We start from the raw sequence: 14722 nt of genomic DNA on the forward strand, positions 1-14722 counted from the left end.
AGAAATAATTTAAACTACATTTTTCAACTAAGTCTCATTAAACTTTAGTTGAAAGAATGAAGAATAAAAGCCAGTTCCTGGGACTTTTGCTGTTCAACATGGTCATAAATAGCCTAGAAAAGAGAGTAAGTAGTGATGTGGTCTGGTTTGCCAGACTTTAGGAGGCTGAGAAACTCAGCAGTAAAATGCCAGGTTAAATACTGTCTTTTGAAGTATATTCGGTGTAAGTGGTGAGAGTTGATACATGTAGGGCAAAATATTTCTGACTTTACATATAAAACAATGGGTTGGAGCTGATGATTACTGTTAGGTATCAAGAGCTTTGAGTGATGATTGATAACTCAATGGAAAGGTCAGCTCAATGCTCAGTAGTGAACAATAAACAAACTCACAATTAGGCATTATCTAGAGAAGAACAGAGAACAAAACAAAGCTATTAAAGAAATGCCTTGTTGACCTGCCTGCTGAATACTGAGTATAATACTTGTCCTTCTGTGTCTAAAATCAATATAATGCTGAAAGAAATTCAGAGAAGGGACAGGGTTTTCTATATGACAGACAACTTAGTGAGACAGGAAAATTCACTATGGAAAAGACCTGATTGTGATTCCAAGTTTGAAAATCACAGTTGATATTAAGAGGATGGAAACAACTCATAGTCCCTTTCAATACAAAAACTAAAAAGATACCAAATGAACCTGACAGGTCAGCTTCCAAACAAGCCAATTCAGTACTTCTTCAAATGTGCAATGGGTAGAACCTATAAAACTTTTTCCAAGTTCTGTTGTGTGTGCCAAAAATGCATTGATCGCAAGGAAGGCTAGAAAAGTTAATACAAAAGAAATCAATTTGAGAGTAACTGAAGAGGTTTGCTGAATTCTCCTAAAAGGTTCTTAAAGATGAGGTTAAACAGAGCTAGGTATAGTTGAGGAGATGGCTGTATTTGAATGAGAAAATTACTTAAGACAAAAAATATGTGAGAGTGTTACAAGTACTTGTTCTCTTCCCATATTATTTGGTATTTGCTCTTGGCCATTTTAGTACAAGATGGTGTGATAAGTAGACTTTTATTTAATTTAGAAGAGTTATTCTTCGATAAAAGAACTGTTTGTAGATAGTTCTACATACTTTTGCTTATCTCCACAATTCCAAGTTAACCAAAGACCACAAAGAGGTACTGGTGGCAGAAGTCAGACTGCCCACATCACTTCATGATAGGCAGCAGATAAAAGAGTTCTTTGCATATGTTTCAGGAATTAAATCGTAGGTACAAATCAGTCATAATCACTACTCAAAATACAGATGTTCTTGTACTCTACAAGAGTATTTCTGTACAAGTACTTTGCAAGAGTTCAGTGGTATATTCTTCTCTGGGGTATTAAAAAGTTGTTCACAGACCTGGGGCTGTTTTGCTGAAGTAAGTAAGTATTTCTCCTGTGGACACTGAGTGGTTGAGAGTCCTAAAACATAGTCAGACCTTTCAAAATCTAGGACACTCGTAAGATCTCTTTGAAAGCCAGGGAAGTTAGTGCTTCACCTTTTTCATTAAGGTCCTTTGAATTCCTAAAAGTTCCAGTTTATATCACTGACTGGTGATTGGGTTCCTTGTGCCAAGAGTGAATGTAATTCCAGAAGACTTCTGCCATTCAAAACTTTTCTGGAGTGGCCTCCAGGCAAACTATCTAGGCAAGCTTTGGAGACAAGCCTCTTTTATGAATCTAACAAACTGTGGCTGGAAGACAGACTGCAAAAGAGAACGTAGGCATTTAATGTGTCACTGAAGAACAATTTGGCGACCAAGTGATTAAGTTCATGAAATATAACCTGCCAAATCAATTAATAAGTGTACATTAGGGACAGACTGAAGTGGCCCGACATTTATAAGTGGCAGATCTGTAGCAAACATGGTTTTTTCTTGCTGTCAAAGGAGCAGACATTAACTGCAACGATCTGCAGTTTCCCAGCAAATGGAGAAAGCTTAATAGGCAAAGGTTTAATGTTATTAACTATTAGCTGGTGGGCTAAACTTCCAATCTCTGAGTTCTGAGATCTAATAATACCTAAATACAGTGTGCATTTGGCAGGCTTGTTTGTTTGGGATTTTTTCTCCAGCTGTTTTGTGTTACAGGACAAGGAAGGGGCTTGCTGGCATGTACCAGGATGTAATTAGTTGATTGTAAAAAAGAAATTTTCCCCCATCATCAAAAGCATTTGATGAAGAAAGATTTAAGTCAAAATGTGAAGCAACTCTACTAGACAAGGAAGATCTTGCCAGGACTTCTCTCTCCAAATTCTGTCCAGTGTTCTGCTTTTTATGTAACCTAATTAAGCATGAGTAACTTAATGAGGTGCCATGAAATACAAGCTGAAGAGAAATCTTTGGAGTTTTTTCCATCCTGGACTCTTTTTACAGATACTGCTTTTCTTCATCTATGTTTTCCTCTCTAACTGCATTTATGGATGTTTTACTCTTTACCTCTATTACAGAAATAGATCTTGTCTTATAGATCTCCCAAGTGATCACTATGACTGAGAGGAGTGGGAATATTTTGAGTTTTCTGTGGTTCAGACCAGAGCATCATAAATGTCCAGGCAATGAGACTAAACCTATTCACCCAGTTGGAATTGTGATTTTAGTGGTATATCACAGTATTAGTAATAAAGCAGCATGACTACTGTCTGAACAAAAAGAGATTCCTGGCTATGCAGCAAATCTCTTTGCCTTTCAATTTCTTCCCTGAAATCACAACACTTTGTAACTTGCAAATCTTTAGTGCAGTTGTGCATTAAGCATTTCAGCAATAGATCAGGTGAAATGCAGCCTCTGATAAAAGGTATTAAACCTTTTAGCAATTACCTGGAGCATGATATCTTTGCAAAAGAGAGGGATAAAAATCAAAAGACCAGCCTGCTTCCCCAGGGAGAAAGGCTTATTAAGAAACAGGGTCGCATACTAAACGCTCTTCAATTCCTTCACTCTTTGGGATATATTTGTACAAAAGCTGAGGTGAAAAGAATATTGGTAGATACAAACTGAACTCGACTAGTTTGGTACCCAGCTGTAATGCACAGGTGCAAGTGCTTGTTATGATGACAGTAAGGAGGGCACTCAGACTCCATAACTTACTAAAATACTATTTATTGGAGTTAGTACAAAAAGGATGGTGGGAACCCCAGGCTGTGTAGCACTGGATGAACCTCCAATAAGGGCATGGCATTATCCACTGTGAAGAGTCATGCCAGCATTTTACTTTTTGGAGACCTCAAAAGATTTTTTTTTAAAGCCCCGTCCATTTCTACATCCTTCAAGCAGAAGGATGTTCACACAGACCTACTGCCTTACATTAAGATGAAGACAAAGGCACAAAGGTGCTGTCCTTGTCTTTACCAAGTGGGAGCAGAATACAGGGTCCTTTAGAATTAGCAGCTAAGTTTTTCCTGTGGCCAAGGAGTATGTTCAGCACAATGCAGGCCTGAAAGCCAAGTGCTGTGTGCAGCACAATGCAGCCCAGCACAGGCCTGCACCTACTCAGGTTAACTGCTATGAGCATCACTAACTCCTGGATATACAAAAGGCTTCTGTTTAGGATCACTGTGCTAACAGTGAAGGTAGCTGCTGTAAGACACTCCTTTGTTCATTCTCTCAATGGCAACTTATTATCCCAGAATACCATATGGCATCCTGACACAAGTGCTATCCAGTTAACTCCATGCTTTCTGACTCTGCCACAAAATCCCATATGGAGCCATCCAGAGCAAAAATGCTAAGTATTCTGGAATTTCTCCAGGACAGTTTGAATTTTTTTCAGCAGAATAATCCTTCAGGAGCATAATCGGTTATTTTTCCTATTCAGGTATTAAATATATTAACTATAAATCATTTCCAGATTAGCTAATAGATTCCACGTAAGGAATGTTCTCCTGGCAATAAAAAGAATCATATCCGGTAGAACTGAGAGTCTTCCCAGGCTCTTTTGTAGCACTGTTGATGTATCAGTTATGCTTAACTTGGAAAGAAAGTAATGTTTTGTTTAGCAGCCCAGCCAAATTTCATTTTTAGGACTCGTGCAAGCTAAAGTGAGTGATAGCAAAGATGCTGTTAAGGTTTCTCCAACTAAGAGATAATCTTGCCATTCTTCTGCACAAATTCTTTATATAGAAACTGTAAATTCTTGCCTGCATTCTGTGATATATCTGTTTATAGATGATGAACAACTGCAATTATCATTGCCAGTTGTACAAAATATTCTATCACAGAAATGTGACAGTCTGCCAGTTTAGCCACTTCCAGTCTTCACATCCAGAATAGATTGTTAAGAAGACAGATTCTATGGGAAACAGTTTCCAGGACACCTAAATAGGCTAGACATCATGTTGTCCATAAGATCTGAAATTAATTGTGTTCAAATGAAGAGTAACTCTACAGTGCCAGATTAGTATTTCACTTCTTTTCAACGGAGACAAGGAGAAATGGTTGTTTTCATTCTTATTTTTCTCCTGAGCATTGTTTTTCTTTTCTTTCATCTGTTCAGAAATCTTTGCTGGTATTTCTCTGTTGTGCATGATGATATGACATCCCAGTTCTAGAAGAAGTAAAAAAAGGCATATCAATTAATTTATTTTTAATTATTAGGAAAACAAGCAATTTATTCTCTGCAGGAGGAGTTCTTCAGAATGTTTTAAAGGAATAGCAAGCATAAATTAAAGGAATATAAGTATCTGAATGAGTTTAATCTGGTGACTCTCTTAGTTTGAAGTTATTTAAGTGGTCTCTTAGGTGTCAAATATGTTTTTCTCCAGCAAGGGGCAGGGAATGTAAGAGCTGGTAGCAACGTGCTACAATCTTTGGTTTTCAGCAGATACACAATTGAGAAGACTGTCCAGGTGCATAATCATGCAGGGGAAAAAAGGCTGTATAAAGCCCTTTTTTTTCCCATATCAGATCTTAAATTGTCAATAATGTGAAGTAATTTATACTAAAAGGTAATTTGAAAGCAGGGTATTATGTGTAGGGCAAATTACAATCTTGCACATCACTTTGGTATTTCTTCTTATATTATTCAATATTGATATGTACCTTTTGAATCAGAAAATGTAATTGTGTTTTTTTTTCCCTCCTCCAGCTGTTGATAGGCTATGAAAATGGGACTATTGTGTTCTGGGACTTACGATCTAAAAGAGCTGATCTGAGAGCTTATTATGATGAGGTAAGCAATTTCCATTAATTCAGGAAAGCCATTATTCAGCAGTTTGCCATACGTCTTAACCAAGCAGAGGGATGTTTATCTAAAGGCATTGCTGGTTCTGGAAATACTGTTTGTGCTATGCTTTTGAGCAAATTACTGACAATAGAAATCAAAGTCTGAAATCTCTAGCTCTGATGCACTAGGCTCTCATGAGTGTACTGTGACACAGAATGTCTTCTGCTTGGTTTTGACAAGTTCATCAACTTCTCTGTGGGGATCCTGAGTTGAACAGAGTCTAGCAAGGAGCTGACCTGAGATATAGCTACAGAAGGAATTATATAATAATCTTCACCAGCTATTTCTAGAATATTCATTATAATGGAAGACTAATTACCTTGTGCAGCTGTTGATACTACCTAGTACTTAAGATCTGATTAAACAGTTTTCAAAATTATATTGTTATAGTTATCACACAATTGTCTCGTCATGTGTAAGCAGCTTGTATTAACCCCAGATGCAGTTCTTGTATCAATAATCAAGCTGCTTGAAAAATAGATATATTCTTAGCTGTTGTGATTTTATCACTAGCCCTAGGGAAAAATATTCTTTGTTCTGCCAGTCCTCTAAAGTTCACCATGGATGAATGTGAATGCAACTACGATTGAAGGTAGAAAAGGACATTTTCTTTCAGGTGATCCAGGCAGTAATTGGTTTCCTCTCGTTCTCTTTCCTTCTTCATCTTGTCACCTTGCTATGTATAAGGAGTGTATGCACATTTATTTCCCCTCTAAAAAGCAATCTGAATACATATGAATCCTGCACTCTTTCAGACCTGCTGTCAGAGATACATTAAAACTACTCTGAGCTGCAAGGTTAAGTTTCTGCGCATCAACGCAGCAAATGTTTCAAAGGACGGAGTTTGAACAGGCCAGCACTTAAGCCTCGAGACATGGCCTCTCAGTTGTCTCTCAGTGACAATCTGCTTGTGCAAACACTTGTGAAATTGCACCTGTTCTATTACTTAAGGCTGAACAACTTTTTCCTTTTACAGGTCCCCTCGGAAAGGGTGGGGGTGGGGATGTCTGTTCACCCACTGTCCTCTCTTGTACTCAGGGTGTGATTGCATAAAGAAGGATCTTCTTAATGCTGGTTCCTCTTTTTCTTTTTCATTTTGAGAGAGAATGGGTGGGTGTTGAAAATTTCTCATCCAATTTAGTTGTTCCACATTTTTCAGTACTGTTTTCAGGAACTTTTTTTTGCCTTTTAATCAGTCCCATGCTTTCCTCCTCAGTGGTTATTTGCTGTGTCATTACTCCCCTTTGTGCAACTGGTGCTAGCTTCTTATTTACTGAAATAGTTGCAAGATTCTTATTTTGTTTTTAAAAGGATTGTGTGACTAGCCATTTTACTTTATTCCAGACATTCAGGCTCCATATTCATAATGTTCCAGACCTGCTGGATTCCCTTAGGGAAGCCACTACCCTTAGGGAGCCTCTAAAAGGGGTTCCTTTTTAAATCCTGGGTTACATAGGTTTTGTGAGTCACAAATTATTAGTTTGGCATGTGCCACTTGGTATTTAGCAGCAACCCAGATTATCAAGCCTAAATCTCATCTTATGGATTGGCCACCAAAGATCACAGTCCAGAAATCATTGTTCCTGCTCCCCTTCACCGTGCTATCTGGACTGATATAAGGCCTGTGTGCCCCACGATGTCTGACCAATCCCTCAGTATTGTTGTGGCACTGAGCCAGAGCAATACCAGTTGCAGGGTATCTGTGAAGTCTCAGATAAACTACTGTAGGTGTTCTGTATCTTCATTAAATACTAAAGTGCCTCTTTGCATGAGTTCTGAATAAACTTAATTCACCCTCACTTTTCTTGCTGTCATTATGATTTTCATCTCCTCAGTGGTGATATGTATGAGCTATTGAGGCCCTTCCAATCAATGCTCCTACACAATGGCCTCTGTAATATCCTTTATAATTTATAAAAGCCTTTATAATTTATAAAAGCCTTTATAATTGGCTTTAATTCCCTTTTATAATTTTCTTCAAAAGTTTATTTCTATCATGTATGAGAAGACAGCACATAAACAAGACAGATCTTTCAGATGGTTCTCAAGTTGTTGATAGTTGGCAGACCCAAAAAAACAGCCATCTTGATGCGCAGGCTTTGGAAATTTGTGTCAACCCACATTCAGAGCTGTCTGAAGCAGTAATCATCTTTCATTGCAACACATCTCCAAAATGAAGCTGCAGAGTTCTCAGAGGCATTTGCCAAATGGCTTCTCCTTACCTTTGTCTAGCACTGTGCCACTATGGAAGTTTCAAATTGGACATGGCGCTTGCTGTAATGGTCCTGCAGTACTACGAACACAAAGGGGTTTTAGCATTCAAACAGTAAGATGGGACAAGCATTGTTCTCGTTCAAAATATGGTTAAGAGGGGTACTAAAGACCCTCAGTGGAGAAGGTTTGTGGTTGGGAGGGAGCTGAAACGGTGTTAGGCATGCTTAATTTTAGTACATGCTGAGTATGAGAGAAGATGGAATGTGTATGCAACCACCGTGGGTATTGCAGAAGGAGAAACACACCCAATCTGGAGTGAGATGCTGTACGTGCATACACTGTGTGAACATTCACATGAGTCACCCACCATGATGAACTCCTGTTCTAAGCAAATAACTGCTCCTTTTGTGTGTGGATGCTAAAGAAGTGGATCAGAATGCTAGACATATTTTAGCAGAGAGAAAATTCGGGATTTGTTCAGGACCATCTTTCAGAATTACTCGTGACTCACAGCTGAGACCTCCAAAAGAGTTTCTGGTTCTCTTGCCCATTTTGGGGCAAAGTCTAACAGGTCAGTGTGAGTTGCTGCTATGCCACCTGTCTGTGACAGGACCATCCCACCTCAGCTCCAGTGGCTTACGCTGGCAGGTGGCACCTGGTTGCTGAGAGGCAGTTTAACAAGCAGCTCGGTACAGTTTCTAGCTAGTTACTAGCTCCTGCTCAGACACAGTCAGTGGCTGTAACCATGTGAAATGTTTCTAAGTGTGATAACACGTCAAAACCAGATTGAAATTTGGCATGATAGCAAGCATGAATGAGCTCATGTCAGAATTAATTTGCATGAGGATAGACATGCCTTCAGTGTAAGTGAAGCAGCGCTCCCCACAGAGCTAAGGTTCTTCTACCTGAGGGACAACATTGGACTCTGCATGAACCATCTTTCTGTGTTGTCTTTTGTTACTTCAGTTAGAGTTTGGTTTCTGCTGCTTATTTAAGAGGAATTGTGTACCAACCCCCTCTCTGGAAGGTAGAAATTTGAGTGATATGTCACCCAAAAATAAATACCTAGAGTTCAAATTTTTCAGCTCTGTTTTTTGAGTCCTTTTTGGCACAACTTTTTTACTAGTGTGTTAATCAAGCATTCGTATACAAGGCATGTCAGATTCCTGTTAAAATATCTTGGTCATCTTAATGCAAAGACTCATTTGTGACTCCGCTGTCCAGCCCCAGGAGCTGAGTAAAGCTTTGGTAAAGGGTCACAGCCCTTTTGTTGATTGCTTCTGATACTGTCTCCAGACTATGAGCTGTAACCAACTGTCATAGGTTAGCAAGCATAGTCCCGGAAGGGATATCCTTGCTAAGGGGTGCTTACAGCTTCCTCTGGGACCTGATAGAACCTATCAGCTGGCCAGTTTGAATATGGACAATTCTTTAAGCCACTTAAAGTTGTGACCGCCTCTGTGATACACACTTAAGAATAGACAAACTCCCCCCCCAAGCTCTCTCTCGTTTCCGGCGCTGGCACAGGTGGCTGCAGGCCCCGTGCAGGGGCCAGCAGGCCCGGCCAGGCCCTGCTTGGGCCAGGCCGGGCCGGGCCACGGCCAGCCTGGAGCCATGGGCCTGTTCCAGCCATGGAACCCCCCCCCACTGCCTTGCCGTGGGCAGCCGGAGCGGCTCGGAATCCCCCCCTCCACTGCGGCCGAGATTCAGCAAAGCGGCACCTCTGTCCGGCAGAGGTCAGGTGACCAACTGCGATAAGCCACATTCCAGCTGTAAGGCCGAGGTGAGATTAACCCTTTTATTGCTGTGAAGAGCTGAAAACCTGAGGGAAGAGAGAGAGGAGATGCTTAAAGCTGAAAGTCTGTTGTGAAGCTATGATATATCAGAGTATCCTGTTGTAATTTCATGAAGATATGGGGGGTGGAGTGTTCAACTCATAAGCAGAAGCACCTGCGCTGAGATAGGCAGATGCTGACGCAGCTGTAATTTCATGAGAAGTTTGGACAGAGAGAGATGAACCAGATGAACCAGATGAGGACTTTTGCTCCAAAGAGGAAAGGAGAAAAATCTCAATTCCTAGAGATGCTTCCAGTGATAGTCTCAAAGATGAAGATGACCCTTTGCTCCCAGGGAAGGAGAAGGGCCTCTGTTTTTTTTCTGAACAGCTCAACCTTAAAATTGTACCCCGAAAAACTTCAAGAGTGGACCCTCGAAAGCAGTTGCGGGAAAAGCTGCAAGTCGGGGGAAGGGACTCACATCGCAAGCAGAGAGACTCCTCTTCCTAAATGGACTGAACAATATTTGGAAGTGGGTGGCTGTCTCGGTGTGATACTGTTTTCATAGCACGAGCAAAAAGAGACTTCTCTTTCTAAATGGACTGAACAAGGTTATTATGGAAGTGGTAAACAGACTGAACATCTTAAGGGTTGTCTTTACATTGTCAGTGGGAGAAGGGAGGAAGGTGGGGGGAGGAGGAGAGTTCTAAAGGTGGTATAATTTTTTTTCCTTTTCTTCTTTTAGGTCTGTTAATAAACTTCTTTATATTCATTCAAGTTGGTGCCTGCTTTGCATTTCTCCTAATTCTTATCTCACAGAAGATAAACAGTAATGAGTATTTTAGACCAAACCACTACACTAAATTGGTGTTTCCGCCCGGTTACAAACCCAACCCGCGACAAAATGGTGGAGAATGCGGGCAATTGATGAGATCTGTGAGATAAAGCTTAATTAGGAGGAATACTGGGCAAAGCAAGTATTAGGTCATAAGTTAAGTAGCATGATAGTGAGAAACTTATATTGTAATTGTACTGAACTACCTAGGGGTGGAATATGGCAGAAGTTGAATGCAATTTTGATAATAACTCTTAAATGTGTCTTCACAGAGGCGAGGGGTGGAGAATGTCATAGGTTAGCAAGCATAGTCCCGGAAGGGATATCCTTGCTAAGGGGTGCTTACAGCTTCCTCTGGGACCTGATAGAACCTATCAGCTGGCCAGTTTGAATATGGACAATTCTTTAAGCCACTTAAAGTTGTGACCGCCTCTGTGATACACACTTAAGAATAGACAAACTCCCCCCCCAAGCTCTCTCTCGTTTCCGGCGCTGGCACAGGTGGCTGCAGGCCCCGTGCAGGGGCCAGCAGGCCCGGCCAGGCCCTGCTTGGGCCAGGCCGGGCCGGGCCACGGCCAGCCTGGAGCCATGGGCCTGTTCCAGCCATGGAACCCCCCCCCACTGCCTTGCCGTGGGCAGCCGGAGCGGCTCGGAACCCCCCCCCTCCACTGCGGCCGAGATTCAGCAAAGCGGCACCTCTGTCCGGCAGAGGTCAGGTGACCAACTGCGATAAGCCACATTCCAGCTGTAAGGCCGAGGTGAGATTAACCCTTTTATTGCTGTGAAGAGCTGAAAACCTGAGGGAAGAGAGAGAGGAGATGCTTAAAGCTGAAAGTCTGTTGTGAAGCTATGATATATCAGAGTATCCTGTTGTAATTTCATGAAGATATGGGGGGTGGAGTGTTCAACTCATAAGCAGAAGCACCTGCGCTGAGATAGGCAGATGCTGACGCAGCTGTAATTTCATGAGAAGTTTGGACAGAGAGAGATGAACCAGATGAACCAGATGAGGACTTTTGCTCCAAAGAGGAAAGGAGAAAAATCTCAATTCCTAGAGATGCTTCCAGTGATAGTCTCAAAGATGAAGATGACCCTTTGCTCCCAGGGAAGGAGAAGGGCCTCTGTTTTTTTTCTGAACAGCTCAACCTTAAAATTGTACCCCGAAAAACTTCAAGAGTGGACCCTCGAAAGCAGTTGCGGGAAAAGCTGCAAGTCGGGGGAAGGGACTCACATCGCAAGCAGAGAGACTCCTCTTCCTAAATGGACTGAACAATATTTGGAAGTGGGTGGCTGTCTCGGTGTGATACTGTTTTCATAGCACGAGCAAAAAGAGACTTCTCTTTCTAAATGGACTGAACAAGGTTATTATGGAAGTGGTAAACAGACTGAACATCTTAAGGGTTGTCTTTACATTGTCAGTGGGAGAAGGGAGGAAGGTGGGGGGAGGAGGAGAGTTCTAAAGGTGGTATAATTTTTTTTCCTTTTCTTCTTTTAGGTCTGTTAATAAACTTCTTTATATTCATTCAAGTTGGTGCCTGCTTTGCATTTCTCCTAATTCTTATCTCACAGAAGATAAACAGTAATGAGTATTTTAGACCAAACCACTACACCAACCATAACAATCAATATAATTATTAAAAGAGGAAAACCAACAGGGAGTTTTAAATAGTGACCAGTAGCACTTAAGCAAAATTGATATGAACAGCTGCAATGCTGAGTTATGAATACCTGGGCATGATTTTAAGTCATTTGAATAAATCAGGTAAATGGCTATATGCAATTGTAAGTGTATGCAAGGCCTTAGCATTTCCTGGGTTGAAAAAAAAAAGTAAGTTTATTAAGCTGCATTCAAAAATAGATCTCTTTTATTTACATTTATGTAAAATTATATTGTGGTTTTTTGCTATTTAGCAGTGAACATTTTTGGAAGGGATATGGATTCAAGGGAGAATTCTGTGACTTTGTGCTTCTGAGGGGAGTGTGTGAGAAACTGGTATGCAATGAATGTTTTGTCAGAATATGGCTTTTGTTAGTTTCCAGCACATACCAGGGAAATTGAAGGATTTACACTGTTATACTTTCAGATAGTTTGATGTAACTGCGGATATTTTCAGTCAGTTCCACTAATTATGCACAAAATACTGAGAATCATGAACGTAACATTCATCATGTGGTACTTGTAGTGTGCACAAAGGAGTGTGATACTCCCCTTCTCTGATGCACTACCTGTTCCAAAACTATCTTGCATCATTGTTTTGGTAATTTTCTCTATCAGTGAAATGGTCCTGGATTAATCTTCAGTGTTTTGGTTTTGACATGAAACATCTCAGATTTCTGTGGACTTGCTCTGCAACTTTAGTATGTGAGAGTATGTGTGGAAATAATCCAAGAGCGGTGTATTACTTCCCCTGGGGAAGACTCTGCGTTGTATGTTACCTGTAAAGATTTTTACACAAAATTCCTTCTATGCAAATTTGCCAGATTAAATACTTCTAAGGAGAGCTGTCAGACATAGTACAGCTGGATTGTATGTCTCTTGTTCTTACACTTTTACCTTAATACCCTTTTCCTTCAATTTCAGCCTGATTCCGTACAGGCTTTCCTACATTATTGTCTTACATTAGCCTTTATGATGAAATGTGGATTACAGCCATACGTTTCTTAAAAGTGATGGTGATGGACTTTAGACAAACAAGAACCATCCAGCTGTTGATATACCATTAGAATAATATAATCTGTACATTAAAATATCAGAGGTGTAAACACTGTATTCCATTCCAGTCTCAAGTTCTTCTTTCACTTCTGTAGGCTATTCATTCTGTTGCTTGGCATCATGAAGGGAAACAGTTCATGTGTAGTCACTCTGATGGCAGCTTGACCCTATGGAATCTGAAAAGCCCTAACAGACCGTTCCAGACCACAATTCCACATGGTAATTCTGATAGTTAAAATGTGTAACTAAGAAGCCATACAGTGTTCTCAACGCTGTTTGCTAATATGTATGTTTATTTCATTTTTCATTGTCGCCAGATGTTGCTTCTTGCATAAATATTTTGATCTGTAAAGTAGCTGCAAATTATTGTAAAAATCAGTAACTTAGATGAAACTTTTTGTTTTAACTGGTGTCATAAATACCTCTTTCTGATTAATTTACTCTAATATCTTCTGTCCAATTCCTTGTAAGAGTCTACTGCTGGTCTGTGAGACCCTCAGGCTATGGGATTTTCACGTTTCTTTCTTTTATAGTTTGTACATAGGGGCTTGTATGTGCAATTTTCACAACAAATTGATACGTTTTGTGCAAGGTACTGTGGTGTTTGTCATGGGGATGGTACAAGGCTTTCCAAATAACTGCAATGAAGAATTTAAAGGAGCCATATTAAGAGATGGCTATATCTTTTATGGCTGGGACTTCATATGAAGTTACTTCCTACAAATTAGGTAAAAAAATACTGACACCATTGTAAATCAATACATTACTAAAAAACCTGACTGGGTGGAGAGGGAGGAAGAAGAGGAAGTCAAGATCTAAGTAGCCCCAAAAGGATTTAGCATTTTATTCATTTTCTTCTGTTTTATCATTTTTAGTCATAGAATTTTACGACGTTAGAAGGGAACTCTCAGATGTCAACCAGTCAGACCATCAGATCAAAACAGGCCTGATTTGATGAGTAAACTCAGGAGACTGAGCACTTGAACACTTCCAGCAACAAATTGCACAACCTCTCTGGGCAATGCCTTTCAGTATTTAATGACCCTTGTGGCATAAATTTTTTTGTTAATATCTAACCAGAATTTTCCATGCCACAGCTTGTGTTCTTTATCTCCCATCATATGACTGTGCACCTTTGAGAAAAGTCTGGATCCATCTATAGTGTCCTCCAGTCAGGCTGTTGTCAAAAGCAAAGCATAGGCTTTCCAAAGCAAGGAACCCAAAATGGGTATTTTTTTTTTAGTTTACAAGTGACTTTTCTCTGATTGGAAGAAAGTACTGAGCCATAATTAACCAAGAACTAATGAATTTCAGTTGTATGCTTCATTTAATTTTATCACTCAACTAGTTACACTCCAAAGCATGTAATATTTTGTCAGCAGTAGGATTTAAGTCAAGCTAAAAACGGCTTAGGAAAAATTAAGCTGTTTCTGGTCATTATGTGGTCAGAAAAAAAGGCATATAATTAGGCTAATTTATTCATTATTAGTTGTGTCATACTCAGAAATCTGCATGGTTTGTAGATGTCTTTGAAGTGTGTTCTATGGTTCTTGAGATGTATGTGGCAGTAAAAACACAAAGACATAATAAATGTAATTAATTTAGACAAATGCATATTTTATGGAAATAGGAGCTAATACTCCTTATCTTTTGTAGCTTTAAAGTTCCTTTTTTGTTGTTGCTTATACAGTTGTTTCAATGTATATGTTTTAGTTTGATAGTTCAATTTCATGATGTTTTGATAGATTTTTCATGTTCTTTCTTTCCTTAGGAAAAGTTCAAAGAGATGGAAAAAAACCTGAATCTTGTAAACCAATTCTTAAAGTAGAGTACAAGACCTGTAAAAACAGGTTTGTTTTTAATTCTGTAATTAACTCAAAATTGCATTCCTGAGTTTAAGTCCTTTTAGAATCTTTTCCTGCAT

The 14722-nt window shown here is 39.8% G+C and overlaps 1 protein-coding gene across 3 annotated transcripts in view; it reads left to right on the forward strand.

Annotated features, from left to right (window-relative positions):
- Positions 1 to 14722, forward strand: part of STXBP5L (syntaxin binding protein 5L) — a 191711-nt gene that overhangs the window by 103402 nt on the left and 73587 nt on the right. For all 3 annotated transcript variants that reach the window (XM_069021293.1, XM_069021288.1, XM_069021303.1), the window contains exons 7-9: positions 5124 to 5207; positions 12894 to 13017; positions 14570 to 14648. In XM_069021293.1, the coding sequence (XP_068877394.1) occupies positions 5124 to 5207; positions 12894 to 13017; positions 14570 to 14648 (287 nt within the window). The remainder of the gene's footprint in view (positions 1 to 5123; positions 5208 to 12893; positions 13018 to 14569; positions 14649 to 14722) is intronic.

The sequence above is a fragment of the Aphelocoma coerulescens genome, chromosome 1 (assembly GCF_041296385.1).
Source record: "Aphelocoma coerulescens isolate FSJ_1873_10779 chromosome 1, UR_Acoe_1.0, whole genome shotgun sequence".
Lineage (NCBI taxonomy): Eukaryota > Metazoa > Chordata > Aves > Passeriformes > Corvidae > Aphelocoma > Aphelocoma coerulescens.